Source organism: Crocodylus siamensis, chromosome 8 (assembly GCF_052110815.1).
Source record: "Crocodylus siamensis isolate JL-2025a chromosome 8, ASM5211081v1, whole genome shotgun sequence".
Classification (NCBI taxonomy): Eukaryota; Metazoa; Chordata; order Crocodylia; family Crocodylidae; genus Crocodylus; species Crocodylus siamensis.
In genome coordinates this window covers 66,889,703-66,907,991 of record NC_143402.1, presented here as the reverse complement: position 1 = coordinate 66,907,991, position 18,289 = coordinate 66,889,703, and the positions used below count along the sequence as shown (strand labels likewise).

Genomic DNA, 18,289 nt, shown 5'->3' with positions numbered 1-18,289 from the left:
TTTTGTCACTTGTATAATATTATTCATAGGGTTTGTTTTTTTCCTTTACTACCACAGGCAGAGAGAAAAGCATGGCAGTGACAATCAGCCTCCTTTATTTTAAACAGATATGACTCCAAATTCAGGGTTGCAGAAATGGGGCTGGCCCAGAAACACATTGGAAAAACCTTCGTTGAGGCTCAGCTGTAACATTGCCACATATGTTGGCAAGAGCCTTCTCAGCAGAGGGAGTGTGCATGCGCGTGCCTCCACTTCAGCTTCTGACGCCTGCTTATAGCACATCTTGCGTTCGGATGAGTGTCAACAGAGTAGAGATACATTGGATAATCTAGCAGGCATGTTATCCCACACATTCAGGGGCACTAATGTAATGCCGTTTCTGTCCCACACACAGGAAGACAAGCTTGAGATCACTTCAGCTGCAATTTGGCTGCATACTGTCTATGTGGTGTTCAGGCAGGCATGAGTAATTGGTACCCAGACAAAAGGATCTCTACATCTGTATTTCAACTGCCTATTTGCCAGGTCTTGATCCCTTCTAGGCATGTAATTAAATGGGGAAAATCAATTAATTAAGTAAAACAAGGAAGGAGTTCTTCACTCTGCTGTTGTTCTTTCCCCAGCCTGGCTCTTCCTTAGCATTCATTCGTTATTCTCATTGGGATATTTTTCTTTGCTAACTCACAAGCTTCCACCCACTGAGTGAGCCCAAGAGTCAAGGCGGATCACGTCAGGAGAGTGCGTCATCATAAACACTGCTATTGTGCATGATATCTGTCTGCCTGCTGCTTGCTTCTCTTCACACTTGTGCTAAAATAATGAATGACCTTTTTCTGGAATATTTTTTTCTAAAGTAGAAGGGTCCTACCATAACCTGCACAAACCCCTGGTGCTTTTTCATCCCCACCCCTGTGACATGTAATTCATCCTTCTTCTGCGTTTTATCATGGAAAAGGCAGGAGTACATCTGCTAAATCAGCAATGGCTTGTGCTATAGTGACATGCTCAAGAGGACAGTTTCTTCCTGACCCTAGCAGTTTTGAATTGGAGTCGGTATGCTTTGATGCCAGAGGATTGAAGTCACTTAAGAAAGAATATGTTTTCTATAGAGATACCTATTCCATTTGAGAATCATTTGACCTTAGGCTTATCTTGAGGCTTTGACCAGGGCCCCTACATTCAAGGAAACCATTTTTAATCAGTTCTTATTTTGCTGCTTTTTGATTTTAAGTGTCCCTTTATTCTCTTTGTTAGTAAGAAAGGAAAATTGGAGATCCTGCTGCTCTCCTCTGCCCTTTAATTTCATGCTTCTCTGTAATGTCACCTCTTGTCCATCTCCTCTGAAAACTAAGGAGCCCTGCTTGGGAGGCCTTGTTTGGAAGAGTTTGAGGAAAAAGATACGTAGTCTGTGGTAAAAATAAGTTCCAGAAGTTAGTCAAAATGCAGCATGTGAAAGTGTACTAATTCTGCCTCTTTTGTTAGCTCGTCAACCCTCCTATTTGGTATTTCTGGCAATGGAAAGAAATCCATACTTGGTCTTGTATTCTTGAGAAGTGGTTGGTGTTAATGAAGGGCTAATGAACCCTTAAATGCAGATTTATTAATTCCATAACGTCGAGGGCGATATTTTATATGGATTGGGGTGTTCCGAGTTCTGTAGACACCTTCATTTGGGTTTTTGGATGCTAAAACATGCAGGGCAGCCTGAAAGAGGGAGAGGGTCCATATATGTCCTTTGTGGTCTCTCCAAAAGTCAGCAGTCATCTATTTTGAATTTAGCTGAACTCCCTCAGCTTATCTTTGCTCTGTTTGTTTACTACAGCAGGCGAAAATGAAATCTCATTCACTGGAACACAGGAGCCAAGAGCAGCCCCTCTTACAGCCCAAACAGGTACGGTAATGACAACAGGGCTCTGAGTGAGAATGCCAGCCAGATCCATGAAGCCAAGTGAATCTATGAGAAGCTGAGAACAGGCTGGACAGAGTCGGGGGCTGTTAAGGACAGAGATTATCCGATTCAGGGGGAGGGATTCCCCAGGTGTTTCTGAAGACTTGTAGGGCAAGGACCAGGCCTGTGGGCTCAGAACAGTAACAGTTCTAGAGTGCTGCTTAGAAGCAGGGTCCTGTAAAGAGGATTTAGAGCCCATTTTCAGAGTACTTGCCTAGACTAGGAAGTCTAACCAGGTAACTGAGTGACATATGTAACCTCTGAGCCCATATCAGTGAGGCCTGAAGGATCTTTGTAACTCTGACAAGAAACAGACTTCTAACTATTTTGGTTCAATCTTTCATCTCTCCCCTGGCACTTCCCCCTCAGTGATCATAACCATCTGTCACAGTGGAAACAGATAGGGACAGACTCTCTGATGCGTATCTCTAGATGTTACTGACGAGATTCTTCTGCCAAGATGTTTCACTAGTTATCTTCCTCTTTAAATCTTTTGTTTTAGGACATATTGGGGATTCTCCCGGTGGGCAGCCCGCTGACTTCCAGCATCTCCTCCAGCATCACCTCCAGTCTGGCTGCAACCCCACCAAGCCCTGCAGGCACCAGCAGCATACCAGGCATGAATGCCAATGCCCTTCCTTTCTACCCAACCAGCGACACAGTGGAGTCTGTTATAGGTAATACAGCCTATTTATCTGTATTAGTAAGGCACTCAAAAGAAGATCTCTATATATGACCGTTGGAAACAAGAGGAACAGGGCTGTGGCTGTGCCCTCCAGTTCTTTATTCTACTCTTCCCTCATGGTGACCAATCCTTGAGACTTGAGGATTTTTCTCTTGAGTGGGACTGGCCAAGCATTTTCCACAAGTCATTATGGATTAAATTCCCCCTGCACAGAAGACCAACCCAAGCATTTTACATCACTTAAGTGCCACTTAAGGACAACAAATAGCACTTAACGAGCTTTGAGAGATGCATAGGGCTTTAGGTTTAGGTTTGTTGGAGAAGCTTCATCAAGCTGGAACATACACTGTATGGGAAATGGCATTCTCTGTTGCTACACCTTTTTATTTTCTGTGTGAGGATTTTAAAGTGAGAGAGAGACAGCAGCAATGAGATTGTGAGCATCCATCCTCCAGAAGCCCACATGTAGATCTGAAAAGCCCCACAAAAAGTAGAGCAGAGGGTTCCAATAGCAGGGAAATTGCTACTTTTGCTGAAGTAAAATTATTTATCATGCATTCCACGACGTAACACTTTTGCTGTCAGTGAATTATAACAATAAAAGTAAAAATACAAACAAGTAGGCCTGTTTGGGACAAAGCTATGTAGACAGTGGTCTGTGATGACTTGAGGTACATCTGGATAACATGTAGATATAACATACAGGTGCCGTGTACGCTTTTGTCCCTTACTCTGTCTTCGAACCTCAGACTGGCTTTGCAGCGCTTCTTTGGTTGCTGTCATGTTCCAGAGCCTCTGTTCAGTACATAAGTAATAAAATATCAGCTAGAAAATGGGCAAGTGCTGTTGAATAGTCTGGGCAGAACAAAACACCAGTGCATGGGTGTGGGAGGAATCTGCCTGTATGGCTGTTGTTTCAGACTTGCATTTCAGTTTTCATGCAACAGTTGAGAACAAGTTTGTAGAGAATCATGGGGACACAGATCAGACCATAGAAACCAAAAGGAAAGCTGCTTATTGGGCTGCTACTGAATCATCTAACAATGGCACTGCGCAGGCTGGTGAGAGAGGCTGTATGAGACAATCTGATACAGCCTAAATTCTCCTTTGCATGTAGGGTCTGTAGGCCACCCTATCTCTTGAAGCTTTTGGTCCTTCGTAACATAATTGGTACCTCTGTGTCTGGCAGAGTCTGCCTTGGACGACCTGGACCTGAATGAATTCGGAGTGGCTGCCCTGGAGAAGACATTTGACAGCAGCACAGTGCCCCACACAAGTGGCATCATGATAGGTACATGAAAGCAACAGCGCTTTCTTTCATCTTCTGCCAAGCAGTGTTGCCATATCAGCTAGCCTGAATCAACCCAATAAAACTGTCAGCCCCAACGCAATATTTATTGGATGGTAATTAACCTATGCAACCAGTGAGAATCCTCAGAGCAAAAGACCACTTCTTACCGGCTCCCAGCACTGAGCGCCTGCCACTGTTCCTGGCTGTCTTAAGATTATGTCTAAGAATGGCTTTTTTATTGGCTGCTGTGCCTGGATCCAGACAGTCTATATCAGTGGGTCTGATAGATGTAAAACTAACCCAAAATACAGCAACTTGTCCCGTGGTGAGAAATATTAATAAAAGTAAACCACTGACCTGACAACAGTCTTGTACTGTCACAGGGTCACATGGCTGTACATGACTTTCTGTTGCACGCCTGGTAGACTTCCCATCTTTTGCATGTGACATTTAAGCCAGGGTCCATTTTACTAGTCTTTGGTGGCTCTCTAGGTGAAAGCTAAGTAACTTGTGACTCTAACAATGGTTTTGGTGCCTAGCTGCTGACATCTGTTACTCAATATAGCAGGTTCCACTATGGGAAAGAACGTTGGCTGCGTTAATGACTATCATTTGCCTGCCTAGCTACTGCTTAGAACTGAACTTGAGTAAACATATAATGTTCCAAGGAACCAAATTCCATTCACTGAATGAGTCCATCAACCAACTGGTTTGAGAGTCCAGTTTCTGTGTACACTGGAAATGTAGTTCTTGCCACAATCCACTCTTTGAAGCCTACAGGGAAAAGAAGTATGGGATAAATTAGTGGTGACCTGTCTGTAGTTCCATTCAGGAGCAGTTGTCAAACATTAGCCTTTTAAGCTCTTAAGGTGGAAAACAGCAGCCCAGATTGGAGATAGAGGGCCTGAAAGTTCTTTGGAGCTATCTCTGCAACAGAAGGAGATTGAACCATTTTGTATGCAAAGTATGATGTTCTGGGGAGGTCAGTGCTGTTACCATTAGATCCAAGCTTCCAGTACAACTGAAGACAGTTATTCATTTTAGATTGCTAAGGTGGTGACCTGTTTCCACACACGGTATCTTGGTGACAACAGGAGATCTATAGGAATAGAATATTTCAGAAGTGAATTTCTATTTCCAAAGCTGTTTGCTTGGTACCTAAAATAAATGATCTTACATCGGCTGCTAGGGGCTGTGACTTCTGCAGGTGGGCAGGCTCAGACACTGAAGAGAGTGCATCTTCCTGCTTTTACCAGTTAACCAGAAGTCTTGGTGGACTCTGGAGGGATTCAAGTCTGGTCCTATTTGGCCAGAAGGGCGGTGGCTTCAAACCTCCTTATGAATGTGGAGAAGGGATGTAAAGTAAAAGAAATGGTGAGAATCCTCAGGGCTCCCCTTTTGGTGAGGAAAGGGAAATCCATTCCTGCTGGTGTGAACTCCTGTGCTGTGCTCTGGCTCACACTTCATGGTCATACATCCCATCCTCTTTGTGTGTTCTTTGTCCAGGTGGGAGTTTGCTGCAAAGTTCCGCTCCTGTCAATATCCCTGGGTCCCTTGGAAGTTCTGCCTCCTTTCACTCTGCCTCTCCTTCTCCACCGGTCAGCTTATCATCGCATTTCCTCCATCAGCCCCAGGGACACTTAAGCCAATCAGAAAACACATTCCTGGGGACATCAGCTTCTCATGGATCATTAGGTAAATGCGCAGTGTATGTGTGTTACATGTACATACCTGTCTGTGCCATGTAAGTATCCTTAAGTTAGTTTTAATTTGAAAGTCTTATTTCAGTGTGGCCATCTATATGTTGCCTTCCCATAACTGCAACGGTAGTGAAAGCTAGGTATGCTTGATCTTGACTGGGTGCAGGCGATAAGACTAGGTGATTTCTTTGAAGTCCCTTCCATTTTGATGATTCTGTGAACTCATGAATCCTTGTTGCACCTTGTGTGAGACAACAGTTATCCCCATTTTATAGACAAAGTGAGGCACAAGAGTCAAGTAACTTGCTTAAGGTTATATAGCTCATAATGGCTTGCTAGAATTCCTGGTTCCCCTGCTTGCATTCATATCACTTGATTGCATCTCTTTGTCTCTAGGGGAACTTACACACATGCAGGGAGCCTGGTCCAATGTGCTGGAAATCCAGCATGTCAGAACTGACTCGGTTAATCAAGTCTGCGGGAGCACATAAATTGACGTGCTCTGACAGCCTTGTGCATCACATGTATCGGTGGCACAATGCACCTCCACACTGAGAAAATGGTGGTGTGCACTTTAAACTAAAATGCATTTAGTGTGGTTTAGTTCAAAGCACGCAGCTGCCATTTTCTTAGTGTGAGGACATGCTGCACCACTGATGCACATGATGTGTAGGCGCTTTTTAATTAGCATGGCTTGCTAATTAAAAGCTCCCAACGCCACGTCAGAAGCGCATGTGAAAATGCCCTAGAGCTCACGGCTGATGTGATTTATAGATCAAATCCTTAGTGCAACTCAGCTGAGGTGTTGAAAGAGCAATGGCTTTAGGCCACCTTTTTTCTGTTACTAACTGAGCTGGGCCAGCCCTCGAAGTATTTCAGCACAGCCTCAGGCCTGTTCTAGATTTATACCCACATATGGTGCCTCTCAAATGCCAGTTTGCCACCAAGGCTTAGCAGAATGCAGCTGTACTTCAGCCACATTTCCTTTCACCCTAACTCCCACCCCCTCTGCACTGAGGAAAGGATTGGGGAATAGAAATTGAATGGGGAACAAGGATCATTCATGGGTATTTGAAATTTAATTGCATTTTAGCTCAATGTTAGGATGGCTCAAATTATCACTAATAGTAAGGGGGCATTCTTTCCATAGACAACAGTAGGAGTGAGTGATTTGGTTTTATTTTTCAATTTCTAACACTACATCTCAATAAGAAACGTGGATAAGTGCTTCATGAAGCTGTTGTGGCTGTGTGGCCCTAACAAACTATCTCTCTACTTGTGTATTCATATTCTTTGTATGCCTAGCGTAGACCCATGCATGCATACCCTGCTGTCACTTTGCATCTTGCTTGAGTTACTTTCGTAATGACACTGTTCTTTTCAATGCAACAAGAAAAGAGACATCAGGTGGCCTCTGTATTGGTAATTTTCATTAAGGGCTAGCTGCTTGGCACAGGAGAAGCCCCAATTTCAGTAAGAAAAAGGAGCTGTAATAAAAACCCAGTTTTACTAAAGCTCTGCTGCTTATTTCTGAAGAAAAGAGTTAAGTAGCCTGTATTCAAGAACAGCATGGGTGTCAAATTCACCTTGTGCCCTGGACTGGATTGAGACTGCCCTGTTTCTTGCAGGTCTGATTTGGGCTGGGGCATGAGGAAGCTGCTATGGCAGTGCCAGCTACATGGCGGCAGTAATCCTAGCTCTGCCTCCAATCTGGAGCACATTGTGGCAGCTCCAGGCCCTGCCACATGCCCCATTGTGGAGCTGGACCTGGAGTTGCTGCCACTGCATACAGCCTACCATGGCAGTAGCTCCAGCTCTGGCTTTGGCACAGGGCACGCAGCAGGGGCTGGCAGCTGGCAAGGTAGGGCTGCAGCAATGGCAACTGGCAAAATGATCAGTGGGAGGCCAGACCTGGGACAGACCACTTGGCCACACTGGTAGTCTGACAGGCTGGATAGAGAGGCTCTGTGGGATGGATCCAGCTCACGGACCCCTGAAGCATACCACGTGAACAAGATGGATACTAAATGTAAAGGATATTTCAGAATTAATTTAAATAGCTGAGATATTTTAAAAAGTGAGATTTTTTTTTTTGGGTGGGGGGGGAGGGAGAGACAATGTAGGAATCGGGGTTAAGGTTTTTAAAATAAATAGCGTTCTAGAAATCTGGGCTCATCTCTACACATCTTATTGAATGCAACCCAGTTATTTATTTGTAGTGTGATAACTCCTGTGACCCGCAGTCCCGGAGCAGGACCTTACTGTGGTAGTTGCTGTGTAAACACCAAAGAGATGGTTGTTACCCAAAGGAGCTTAATAAGAAAGACGGAGAGGAAAAGGAAACAATATGATAATATTTGTCAGCATGATAGACAGCATTTTCAGAACACTTGCAGACTGGTCACTGCCGACTCCAAAACACCTTGCAAGAAACCCAGAACAGTTTAAAAAAACTACGAAAAACCCAACATTTAACAGACTTCCCTGCTAATAGACCTCCTGTTTCATTTGATCATGTTAGGCTAGGAGCCATTTCCAGACCAGCTGAAAGGAACTAATGGAAAGCAGCAGTGATCAGTGGTGAATCTTTGCTTTGTTAAGCTTTGTCTTGACTCAGAAAAGTGACTAGGTTTCAGTTGGACTTAGCTTCCAACCTGCCGATTATCATGGGTCTTCGGCAGGGAGATGATGGAAAGACATCCTCTCTGCAGGACAGAGCAAAGGAGTCTTAGTAAATATGATCAGGGCCAGGTCTATATACAGTGTTTGTGCCAGTAATATTCTGTTTGGGGGCAGGATGATTTCACCCAAATAGTTAGTCCAGTACAGTCCCTATTGTGGATATATTTACTACTATACAGATGCCTACAAACTAGTATAGCTTATACTGGCATGGGTAGGAGAATGAGCTAGCCCAGCATTAAACCGCTTAAATCAGTATAATTGTGTATTCACATTAGAAGGCTGTACTGCTATGACTACTTTGATGTAATCGCAAAGTGGTAAAACACGGTGTTGTAGGTAATCCTTGGGAGAAGCAGTGAGCCCCCAAACTAATGAGTTCTTTCTGCTGGAGCTGAGATGCCCAGCAGGGTGAACACATTTTCTGGTTCCTAAATGTTGCTTTGTCTAAGATGCTCTCCACCATTAGTCTAAGATTCATGCTGATTAAACAGAGAAAGGCACAAACTGGTGTCTGTGACCAACAGCCAGCTTGTCACTCATAGGCTTCCTTCTGTATTTGCTCCCAAAGTTGGCTGTGAGAGGGGAAATCCGTTTGAGTACTCTTAAGACAGGGAATTTGGGCCACAGGTAGGGCACCTCTGCTCATTAACAATGGGACTGGCAGACTTGCAAGCTTTTAGCTCGCTGAGCAGACTAACAGGAAGCTACTCCTGGTTTTGTCTATGTGGCCTAAAAGCATGTGTTTACAATCTCATTAGCCTAAGGATAACTAGGTTACAACGTGACATGCTGAACTGACCTTGAAGGGGTTGCACTGAGTCTAATATATATGAGCAATAACATAAAGTAGGGTGGACAAGCAGGGCATGTGTACCCTGGGCACCACCTAAGGTCAAGCCACCAGTGGAGTTGGGGGAGGGTGCCTCACCCTGCGACTACTCATTGCAGTCTACCCCGCTACTGCCTGCCTTGCTGCTTTTAGCTTTCCAGCCTTTGCCAGCACTTTGCAGCTCCAGGACTCAGCCAGTTCAGGCAGGAGGTGTCATAGAGCAGTGGTCTCCAAAGTGGGGTGCGGGCAAGATGATTCATTGGGGTGCAGGAAGAAAATATTAGAACTTATATTTATATTTATATAAATATACATATATTGGGGGTGCGTGCTCAAAACTTTTTTTACTGATAGGGGTGCGCAATCAAAACAGTTTGGAAACCACTGTCATAGAGCACGAGGTGTTCTGGGAGTCATAGTTTTGTAGAGCAGCAGTGGTGTTTGCTGCTGCTGGGCAGCTAAACCCCATTTTTTTTTGCTGCCAAATTCAGTTTTGTGTTTTTTCCCCTCTGAACATGGACTTCAGCAGCAAAAAAGCCTTCTCCCTCGCCCCATCGACAGCAGCAAACTCCACAGCAAGTCTAGAGAACTGTGCTTTCCAAAACTTGTTGCACTCTGCCTGACTCTCTGCTCTGTTCCTTTACCTGCAATCAAGAAGGTAGGAGTGGAGGGGAAGAGTGAGAGACTGCTGTCCAGGGTGCTTTTTTTTTTCCACACTAGGCCCCTGTATGTGAGGGGAGAGATTTAATTAGGTGAAGATAGAACTTGATTGAAAAAGGCACCATGATTTTATTGGCCATGTAGGCAGAATAACATTTAGGGGTCATTTCCATGCTTAGTTCCTGGAGACAGAAAAGGTTGGTTTCCAAACTACACAATAAGCTTCCTTATGAGGCTCTTCTGTCCCTGATGGATTGTTATCCCTTGAAGGATCCAACTGGTTCCTAAGATGATCCTGTCCCTCCTAAACACACACTGTAGGCCCTGTTTTTTTACAGGGGCAAGGAGCAAGTGGGGAAACCTCCAACACCTGTGACGTAACCCTCTCTATCTCCTCGTGAAACAGGTTTAAATGGGATGAACAGCAGCATATGGGAGCACTTTGCTTCTGGGAGTTTTTCGCCCAGTACCTCACCTGCGTTTCTGTCAGGTCCAGGTGCTGCTGAGCTGGCGAGACTGCGACAGGAACTGGATGAAGCCAACAGCACGATAAAGCAGTGGGAGGAGTCCTGGAAACAAGCCAAGCAGGTACCGTTCAGTCTGCAAGGGAAGAGGGGACAGCCATTAAACATGGAGGTTTTTCCAAAAAGAAGAGCTGAAATCACAGGTGATGCAGTGAATATAGTTCAGACCCTCTTAAAGACAGAGTCCCTTAGACACCCATACACCCACTTATCAATGGGAAGGAGACTATGAGCTGCTGCGGGGAGGTGGGGGGAGTTGTAATAACAGGTATGTTTCAGCAGCTGAGATTCCTGTAGACTTACCAGCTTCTGACTTCTCCACCTAAAAGACTCTGCTGTGTTGTTCTACTCATGGAGAAGTATGCAACTGTGATCTAGGGCTCCTAAATGCTCGTCATTTCTCTGCTTCTGACTCGGTGTCAGAAAATCACATAGGCCAACATTTCCGAAGCTGGCCACCAAGTTTTGGTGCTTCCATTTTGGGGACCCCAGTTCGAAATGGCTTGGACCTAATGGTCAGAGGTGCATAGTACCTGCTGCTCTCATTGAAGACCAAAAACATGAGAAGCAAGTTTTTAAAACCTGGGTTTTACTTTGTCTATACTCCAGGGAATTTCATAGCTAAGGTACAAGGGAAAGGGGACTACATGGTAGTTCCTAACCACAAATGAACAGGAATCCATGGTTTGACTTGAACTCTGCTGGATTCTGGCAGGGGGTTTGTACAGATTTTTCTCTCTTGGTTTGCCAATCCATCTTCCTTCACAGGCCTGTGATGCTTGGAAGAAGGAAGCAGAAGAAGCAAATGATCGCGCCAACACAGCTAACATGGAATGTGAACTGGCCCGGGAGCAGAGGGAAGCCCTGGAGCTGCAAGTGAAGAAACTCCAGGAGGAGCTGGAGAGGATCCATGCTGGCCAGGACCCCCAGTTCCTGCGTTCGTTCTCAGACCTGGAAACACTCTCGCTCTCCACGCTGTACACCATCCAGAAACAGCTGCGCACCAACCTGGAGAGAGTCGACAAGGTCTGTGTGAGGAGCCTTGGCTTGGGTAAATTATACTTACCTCTAGCTCTCCAGCCACCCTACAGAGCTCCAAGGCCCTGGTTGATGAAGCCAACTCAGAAATCTGCAGCTCATATAGCCCTACTTAGTTCAGCCAGTGTGGATGTTATCAAACTGAGTTATAACCAAGCTAGAAAAAGCTCTTGTTTCTACCTATAGCTGTAAACAGTTTTGAGTCAGTCAAGCAGTTGAAGCCACAGTAGACCATAAGCTGAACATGAGCCAAGAGTTTACTTTTGCAATAAAAGCCAGCAGCATACTGGGTAGTATTAACAGGGATGCCACTTGCAAAACAAGAGAAGTGATTCTTTCACTGTTTAGCACTGGCAAGGCCTCCCCTGGACTCCTATGTCTAGTTTTGGGCCCACACTCCAAGAAAGAGGTGAACAGATTGGAAAGAGAGCAGAAAGTGGCATAAATGATCAGGGTCCCAGGAAGCATGAGTTTTGAAGAAAGGCTGAAAAAACTAGGGTTATTTAGTCTTCAGAAGAGAAGACTATGAGGGGATTTGATAACAATCTTAAAATACCTAAAGAGTAATTATTAAGAGGATGGAGATGGACTGTTTTCTGTGGCTGTAGAGAATAGGGCTAGGAGCAATGGCCTCAAGCTGTGACAGGAAATTTAGGTTGGAGATTAGGAAGAATTTTCTGACTGAGGGTGGTCAAGCACTGGAACAGGCTACCTAGGTAAGCTGTGGATTCTCCATCTCCTGGAAATTTTCAAGTGCAGGTTAGACAGACACTTGATCAGGATGGTTTAGTCAGGATTGCTCCTGCCTTGAGCATGGAGCTGAACTCCCGAGGCGTGATCATTTTGGGTCCCTTCCAGCTCTGCTTTCCTGTGATCCTAAAAGTACAGGTCCCAATCTCATCTCCAAAGCAATGGACATGACCACCTCAACTTCTGCTTCAAAAAGCAGATGAAAAGTTTCTGTAAACCCCCGCCCCTCCCCCCCCAACCCCAACTCATCCATCATGTGCCATGAGGAAGGTCTTTCTCTCACCCCACTCTTCTCTCAGTAATGGCATGTTTTGATTTGTCCTCTCTTGCAGGCAGTATTTCAGATGCAATCGGTGAAATGCCTTAACTGTCAGGAAGAGAACCGGGTGGTGTTACAGTGCCAACATGCCGTGCTTTGCGAGACGTGTGCTGAGGAGGGGGAATGCCCTATATGCCACCCCAACAGGCCACATTCTCTCCAGTCGTGACCCTTCAAGGACACATGGTTTATCATATCACATAGAACTTTTTAAATTGATATATATATATATATATATTATATATATATATGAATATATATACATAAAACAAAAATTAGTTGCAGAGCACTTTTTAATATTTTACATCCCCCATCTAAACTGCCTTTCACCCATGCCCCACTGATTCTAACTCTTTAGGAACTTTGAGAGCTGTTTTTAGTACAGATCAAAGGGCCATTTGCAAAGAGTCTGTGGTTTGTTTGGTTCCCCCCCCCCCCCCGCCCTTCTCTTTTCTACTTGTTCATAACACATTTTTTGACTCTTTCCAGAATAATTTGGAACAGGCAATATTGGGCTTCCAGGTGCTTTCCAGAGTGATGATTGGACTTCTAAGCAGGACTCAGATGAATTCAAATGGTTTGATCATGTCTTCAACCTCCTGCTCTTTTTATAACCCAGATGTTAAGGACGTCCCCATTGGTAGGAAGCCTTGTGGGGTCTCCGCCAGTTTAGAGCCATGCTTGCTCAGATTGCTTACCGATCTCTGAATGTGCAGGAGCTTTGTCTGTCCCTTTTAAACAGCAAAGTTCACTTTTTAAAAGTTTTTTACACAATTTGTATATTTGTATAAAAACAAGAAAAAGAAAAAAATACTGAATTTAGAGCAAGTCGGGCCCAGCCCAACCCAGTAATCTAATGGCTGGCGTACATACTACTTAGAGTACCTACTGGGTATCGGTGTGCTCAGAGATACTGCCCCTCACGTAGGCAAAGGCTAGTCTATGGAAGGGAGATAGATTCGCGCATTATTTCACTCCAGCATTTCCTTGTGTTGGCTTTCTAGAAACAGCTCCCAGCTTCTGATTGGATCATAAGGCTTTTTTTCATAGCCAGGGGGAACTAGTTCATAATCATTGCAGGTGCATTTGGGAGAGATTCCACGTGATGTGAGAGAATCTCAGCTTGGCAACAGTAAGGCGAGGTAACAAATGATCCTTCTCAAGCTGGCCTGATGTTTTCTGCATCACTGCCTCAAGGGTAGCACGATGCTCTGGGTGCATTTAGCATTCAGCAAAAGAAATTTTATGGCAGTCCATCTATTCCAGGCTTTAAGAGTGGCCAGTCCCAGAAGCCTCAGACAGTTTAAATTCCTTCCCTTTGATGCTTTTATATTGTAAGGAAATTTCCTCCTGACCTTAGCTGCTGACCCCATTATACTCTGAAACGTGGTGCTTGTTAATGCTTTTAAACCTATGTGGTGTAGCTGTAGAGGCTGTTCTCATTTATACACATGTATAATCCTGATTTGAAACTTACCAAAGCTAGATAGCCCACTAGTGCCCTTGGCATTCTACAGGTTCCTTGCACAGTCCTGGGTTGGGATAAAATGAAAGTTTAGAAAGGAATTCCAAATGCAAGGTAAAAAACCCAGAACCACCAGCTGGCCCGTACAGATCTTCCTGGTGACTTGGTGATGGTAAGTGGCAGTTTGATTCAGGCGGTCTGACAGAGTAGGTACATGGCTACCAAACTCAGTCTCTGGTTTCAGTCAGAGCTGAAGGGGAGGTAGGAGCTCAGGTCCCATGAATGCACTTCTATTTCCAAGACATTCCTTTTCTTTTGTGCAAGGGAAATATTCCAGTCTCTCTCTCTCCCTCTGCCTGCTCCAGGATCATCTTCTGCACATGCCCTTTCCACAGGCCATGTGTGGATCCTTCCAGGGGACCTGCCCTGCTGTGAGTACTGTGGGCCTGTACCTCCCAGCACTGTCAGCAGGGAAACTTAGGGACTTTATCCTAAGGATTCTCTTGTCCACTGAATTTGCTCCCTTCAATCATCTTAGTTTAGCAGGGTAGGGGAGAGCCATGAACATCCAGATTAGCTCTTCACCAGCACCAAATTGCCTGGTGCATGGTTTTCTTTTAATGCAACAAAAAATGCCCCTGGCCAGGACCCTGAGCCTTTCTATTACCACTTTCTAAATGTAACTTGACTCTTTCAAGTGGATGACCCTAACCTGCTGGGTGTCCAGCCAAGTGGCCAAGCATCTGTTAAGTGGTGGGGCTCTCTCAAGGGCACTTCCTGTGTTTGGGCTGGGCAGATAATGGGGTACTGTCCTGCAAACCGCCCAACCTTGGTGGTATAGATTCTGCCCTTAGTGCAGATTCACAGCTCACCCAGAAGTCCAAGAGAATTGTGTATTGGAGATCCAAATTGCACTTTCATTTTTCACTTGCAGCCCAATCCTGCAATCTTGGTACAAGCATTGTAGTCTGTTTTAAGCATTACTAGTGCACCCCTCACAGGCAACCTCTAGGTCTCATAGATACCCATGAAAAAGCATCAGAAAGGACCTGTCTCTTGGTATTTTATCTGTATAAGAACTGCAGAATTAGGCTTCCTAATCACATCAGTTATTCCTGGCTACTAATTTGGCTCTGGTTGATTTGGGATAATTGACCTGCCCTTCGCCAACCTGGAAAAGCACTGGAAACCCCAACAGCCTTTTGTTGTTAGTAGAAACAAGTGAACTGTTACCAGATTTTCAAAGCGCTTCATATTTAATGTAAGGAAACAATGAGATTTGCTTCCATGATTCCATCTTTCCTTTGCATGGAAGGGGTTAATATGCATTCCCAAATGATCTCTTAAGTGCAGCTCTGTGTAGTTCTGTTTTATTTTTCCCCCCATTAACTTGTTTTGGGGGTGGGGGGGGGGTTTGGTAAAAATGTTTTTTTTTTTTTTTTCTTGTGTACTTTATTGTAACTAGCATCATTTTTTAATTTTTTTTTTGTATGGAGACACTGTTGAGTGATTATTGTGGCTATGTTGTTTGGTTATAGCCTTAGAATGTCTGTGCCATGGGGCAGGTGCTGGTCGGTAAGGCCGGTGAACCTGCCTCCATCTGATCTTAAGGAAAGGTCTTTTGTTAAAATATGTGAGAATTCTTTTTTTAAAAGCACACAAAAAGGGCAGGGGGGAGGGAGAGGGAAAACCCAATGCAACTAACATTTACTAAACACTTTTTGTAACTAATTTAAAAATAATAGGAAATAAATTCTCCAATCAGGTCTATAAATTAGAAGAGCTGAATCCCATCAGCCTGTTTGACTGAAGATGGAAACTGGTTTGTAACATTTAATTTTGTTACCATTGAGCTTTTGAGGTTACCATTGAGGTACCATTTGAGGTTACCATTGAGGTTCAGCCCTCTCCTTCCTCTCCATGGGATTGTTCAAAATGACCCTGTATAGTTCTTTGGACAAATCGATTTGTTCTGAACTGTTCAGTATCTGGCTATACGATTCCCACAGGGGACTTTACAAGTGTGCTCCCCTCTTTCATCAAGGTGAAGTTTTCCCACCGAGCTGCAGCTTCATGCCTGTCCCAGTAAGACTTGGTAATTCCATTAATGATACAGAACCTCGCTGGCTGTGCCGGGGATCAATTTTTCCCCATGTCTATTGGCAGATTGCTTAACCAGTGAGGAGCAAGAGAAATTCCAGCTTGGAGAACAGCACATTTTGCCTGCCAGGCAAAACACAGTTTCTCTGTTTAAGACTTATCCTGAAGGACCAAAGAATCCAAATTGGAATCAAAATGCTCCCCATCGCTGCACTCAAATCCTGATGCTCTCTTACCACACTGGAGTCATGGCAGAACAGGTTAAAGATTTAGCAGGAGGGGTTGGCTGTATCCTCCAGTTCACTCTATTCTGGCCTCTCCTTCCTGGCTTTTTCTCTCCTTCCTCTGGTTCTGTAAGAAAACAGTCTTTTTAATCTAGGTTTCTATGAATTTTTGATTGCTGCTTTTTTAAAAGAATTATCTTAAATGTGAATGATTTCTTTAAGCACCAGGTGGAAAAGAGAATTGGATAGTTTCTTGGTTTGCAAAAGCTTTGAGGGGCTGCTCTCTCACTAGGAATTGGGTTCTTTTCCCCCGCAAGAATTTAAGCAAAGTGAAGGAAAAAAGGCAAGATGTCCAACCCCCACTGTAGCAGCTGCCGAGTTTACATCAGCCTAGGCAGGCGATGCCTGCAGAAGTCAGCACTGCTGTTAAGGCAGCAAGATTTTGCCAGTCAGTTTGCGTGGTGTAAAAAGGGGCTTGTTGAAATATATCTGGTGCTAACGTATGCAGCCCCTCTAATGTACTGTCACATGCTGTATTTCGGACCAGGAAAGTCCATAGTAGAATGAATGAAATGAGTCTAAGGAGACCTTTCTTTGGACTGAGTCACGCTTGAAGACTCAGAACTATTTCCAGCCCTTCTGAGTTAGCAGCACAGTTGGCTGTTGCTAAACAGATTGAACATGCCTGGGAACATGCCCACTTCTCCCCACCCTTCCACAGAGAGTCCTCATTGGATTGTTAATGTTTTCCTCCCAAAAATGTCTTGTAGCGTTGGAAGGATTTGCTAGAAACGTTGACCTCTATGACTAATTGTGCTGGCTGGCAGTTTCCTAGCTGTGATTTGGGGGAAGGGAGCATTAATTGTGTTGTGAAACCACAGTATTCTTTAAAGGTCAATAAACATGTACTTTATTATGAAAAAAATAAGAGCCTCTCCACTGGAAACAGGGATTATATACACTATCTGTTTGTGGGTGTTGAAACGCAAGGAAATCTCCGAGCCAATTTCCACTTGGCTGGAACTGGCATCACCTTATCCTAACAGGGACCATGCTTTAACTCATCGCCTGACCACATGGGCACCCAGCCAAACACCACTGGTGGCAGAGAGGCATGTGGCATAGCAATCAGGTGATTTGGGAAAATGCCTCAAATCTGGAGTGTGACGTTTTATATGAAGTCCCTGAAAAAGGGCTCTCCGCGGTTCTAATATTAGAAGGTTTTTATACTATCCATACATCTCTCTACTTAACCTGAGCCACTAGCAAGGGCTTGCACAGCTCAGACAATGAAGAGAATTCCTTACCGTGTGAGGAAGAGTTTTAATGCTGAATGGACTCAATATTTCATTGCTGTTCCACTAGCCACAAGTTCTCTTGTTCCCCCTTTTCTCCTCCACGAAGGAAGACTTATTCAGTGTTTTCCTCCAGGATTATAATAATCCTCGGAGTTGATGCAAACAGAAACTAGATGTTACTAGTGTAAAGAGAAGTATTTTAAAAGTGAAGTATTCCTGCAAACTAGTGACTGTGGATCAAAGATGTCTATGGGGATTCCCCACTCTGTAGCTTCCAATGTTAAAACAAAATAAATACAGTATACATTTAAACAATACTCACTGCAGTATTTCTGGTGGCCCTTTTTGACCACTCTTTCTCCTGGAAGTCCTAGGAGAAGGGGCACTGGACAGCCGTGCCCCTGAGTCTGTGTAGAAGTTGGCAGAATGGTAATCAGTGGTGTGTACAACGTGTTGTCGATTCCATGTATAGGCTGTGATGCCAGCTGTCGTTCACTCTCTTGTATTCTGTAAATATGTGTGTTGGCTGTCAGAAACCTGGTTTAGACTCTTTTCTTGGCAAAGTGGATTTTGCATGTGGGGCTGTGATCTGTGTCACAATTTCCAAGGGCAGGATGGATTTTCTAGAGGACAATAAATTTTTATTTTTTTGCTAAGAAAAAAAACCCAAAGAGCTTGTGTGTGTATGTGTGCACAGCACGTGTGCGGACAGGTGAACTTTGCGTGGTTTGCATCTGCTCAGGGGACCTAAGGAATTCTATGGAGTGAAGCCA

At 44.4% G+C, this 18,289-nt stretch overlaps 1 protein-coding gene across 6 annotated transcripts in view; it reads left to right on the top strand.

Moving 5' to 3' along the window:
• The window catches only part of UNK (unk zinc finger), a 51,900-nt gene extending 34,067 nt beyond the window's left edge, over window positions 1-17,833 (top strand). For 3 of the 6 annotated variants that reach the window (XM_090061393.1, XM_090061391.1, XM_090061397.1), the window contains 7 exons: window positions 1,823-1,891; window positions 2,451-2,625; window positions 3,823-3,924; window positions 5,431-5,619; window positions 10,205-10,386; window positions 11,091-11,348; window positions 12,443-17,833. In XM_090061393.1, the coding sequence (XP_089917519.1) occupies window positions 1,823-1,891; window positions 2,451-2,625; window positions 3,823-3,924; window positions 5,431-5,619; window positions 10,205-10,386; window positions 11,091-11,348; window positions 12,443-12,598 (1,131 nt within the window). In that variant the 3' untranslated portion in view covers window positions 12,599-17,833. Of the gene's footprint in view, window positions 1-1,822; window positions 1,892-2,450; window positions 2,626-3,822; window positions 3,925-5,430; window positions 5,620-10,204; window positions 10,387-11,090; window positions 11,374-12,442 lie in introns of all 6 variants that reach the window. The other 3 variants (XM_090061395.1, XM_090061394.1, XM_090061396.1) reach the window with 3 other exon arrangements.
• The last annotated feature ends 456 nt before the right edge of the window (window positions 17,834-18,289 follow it).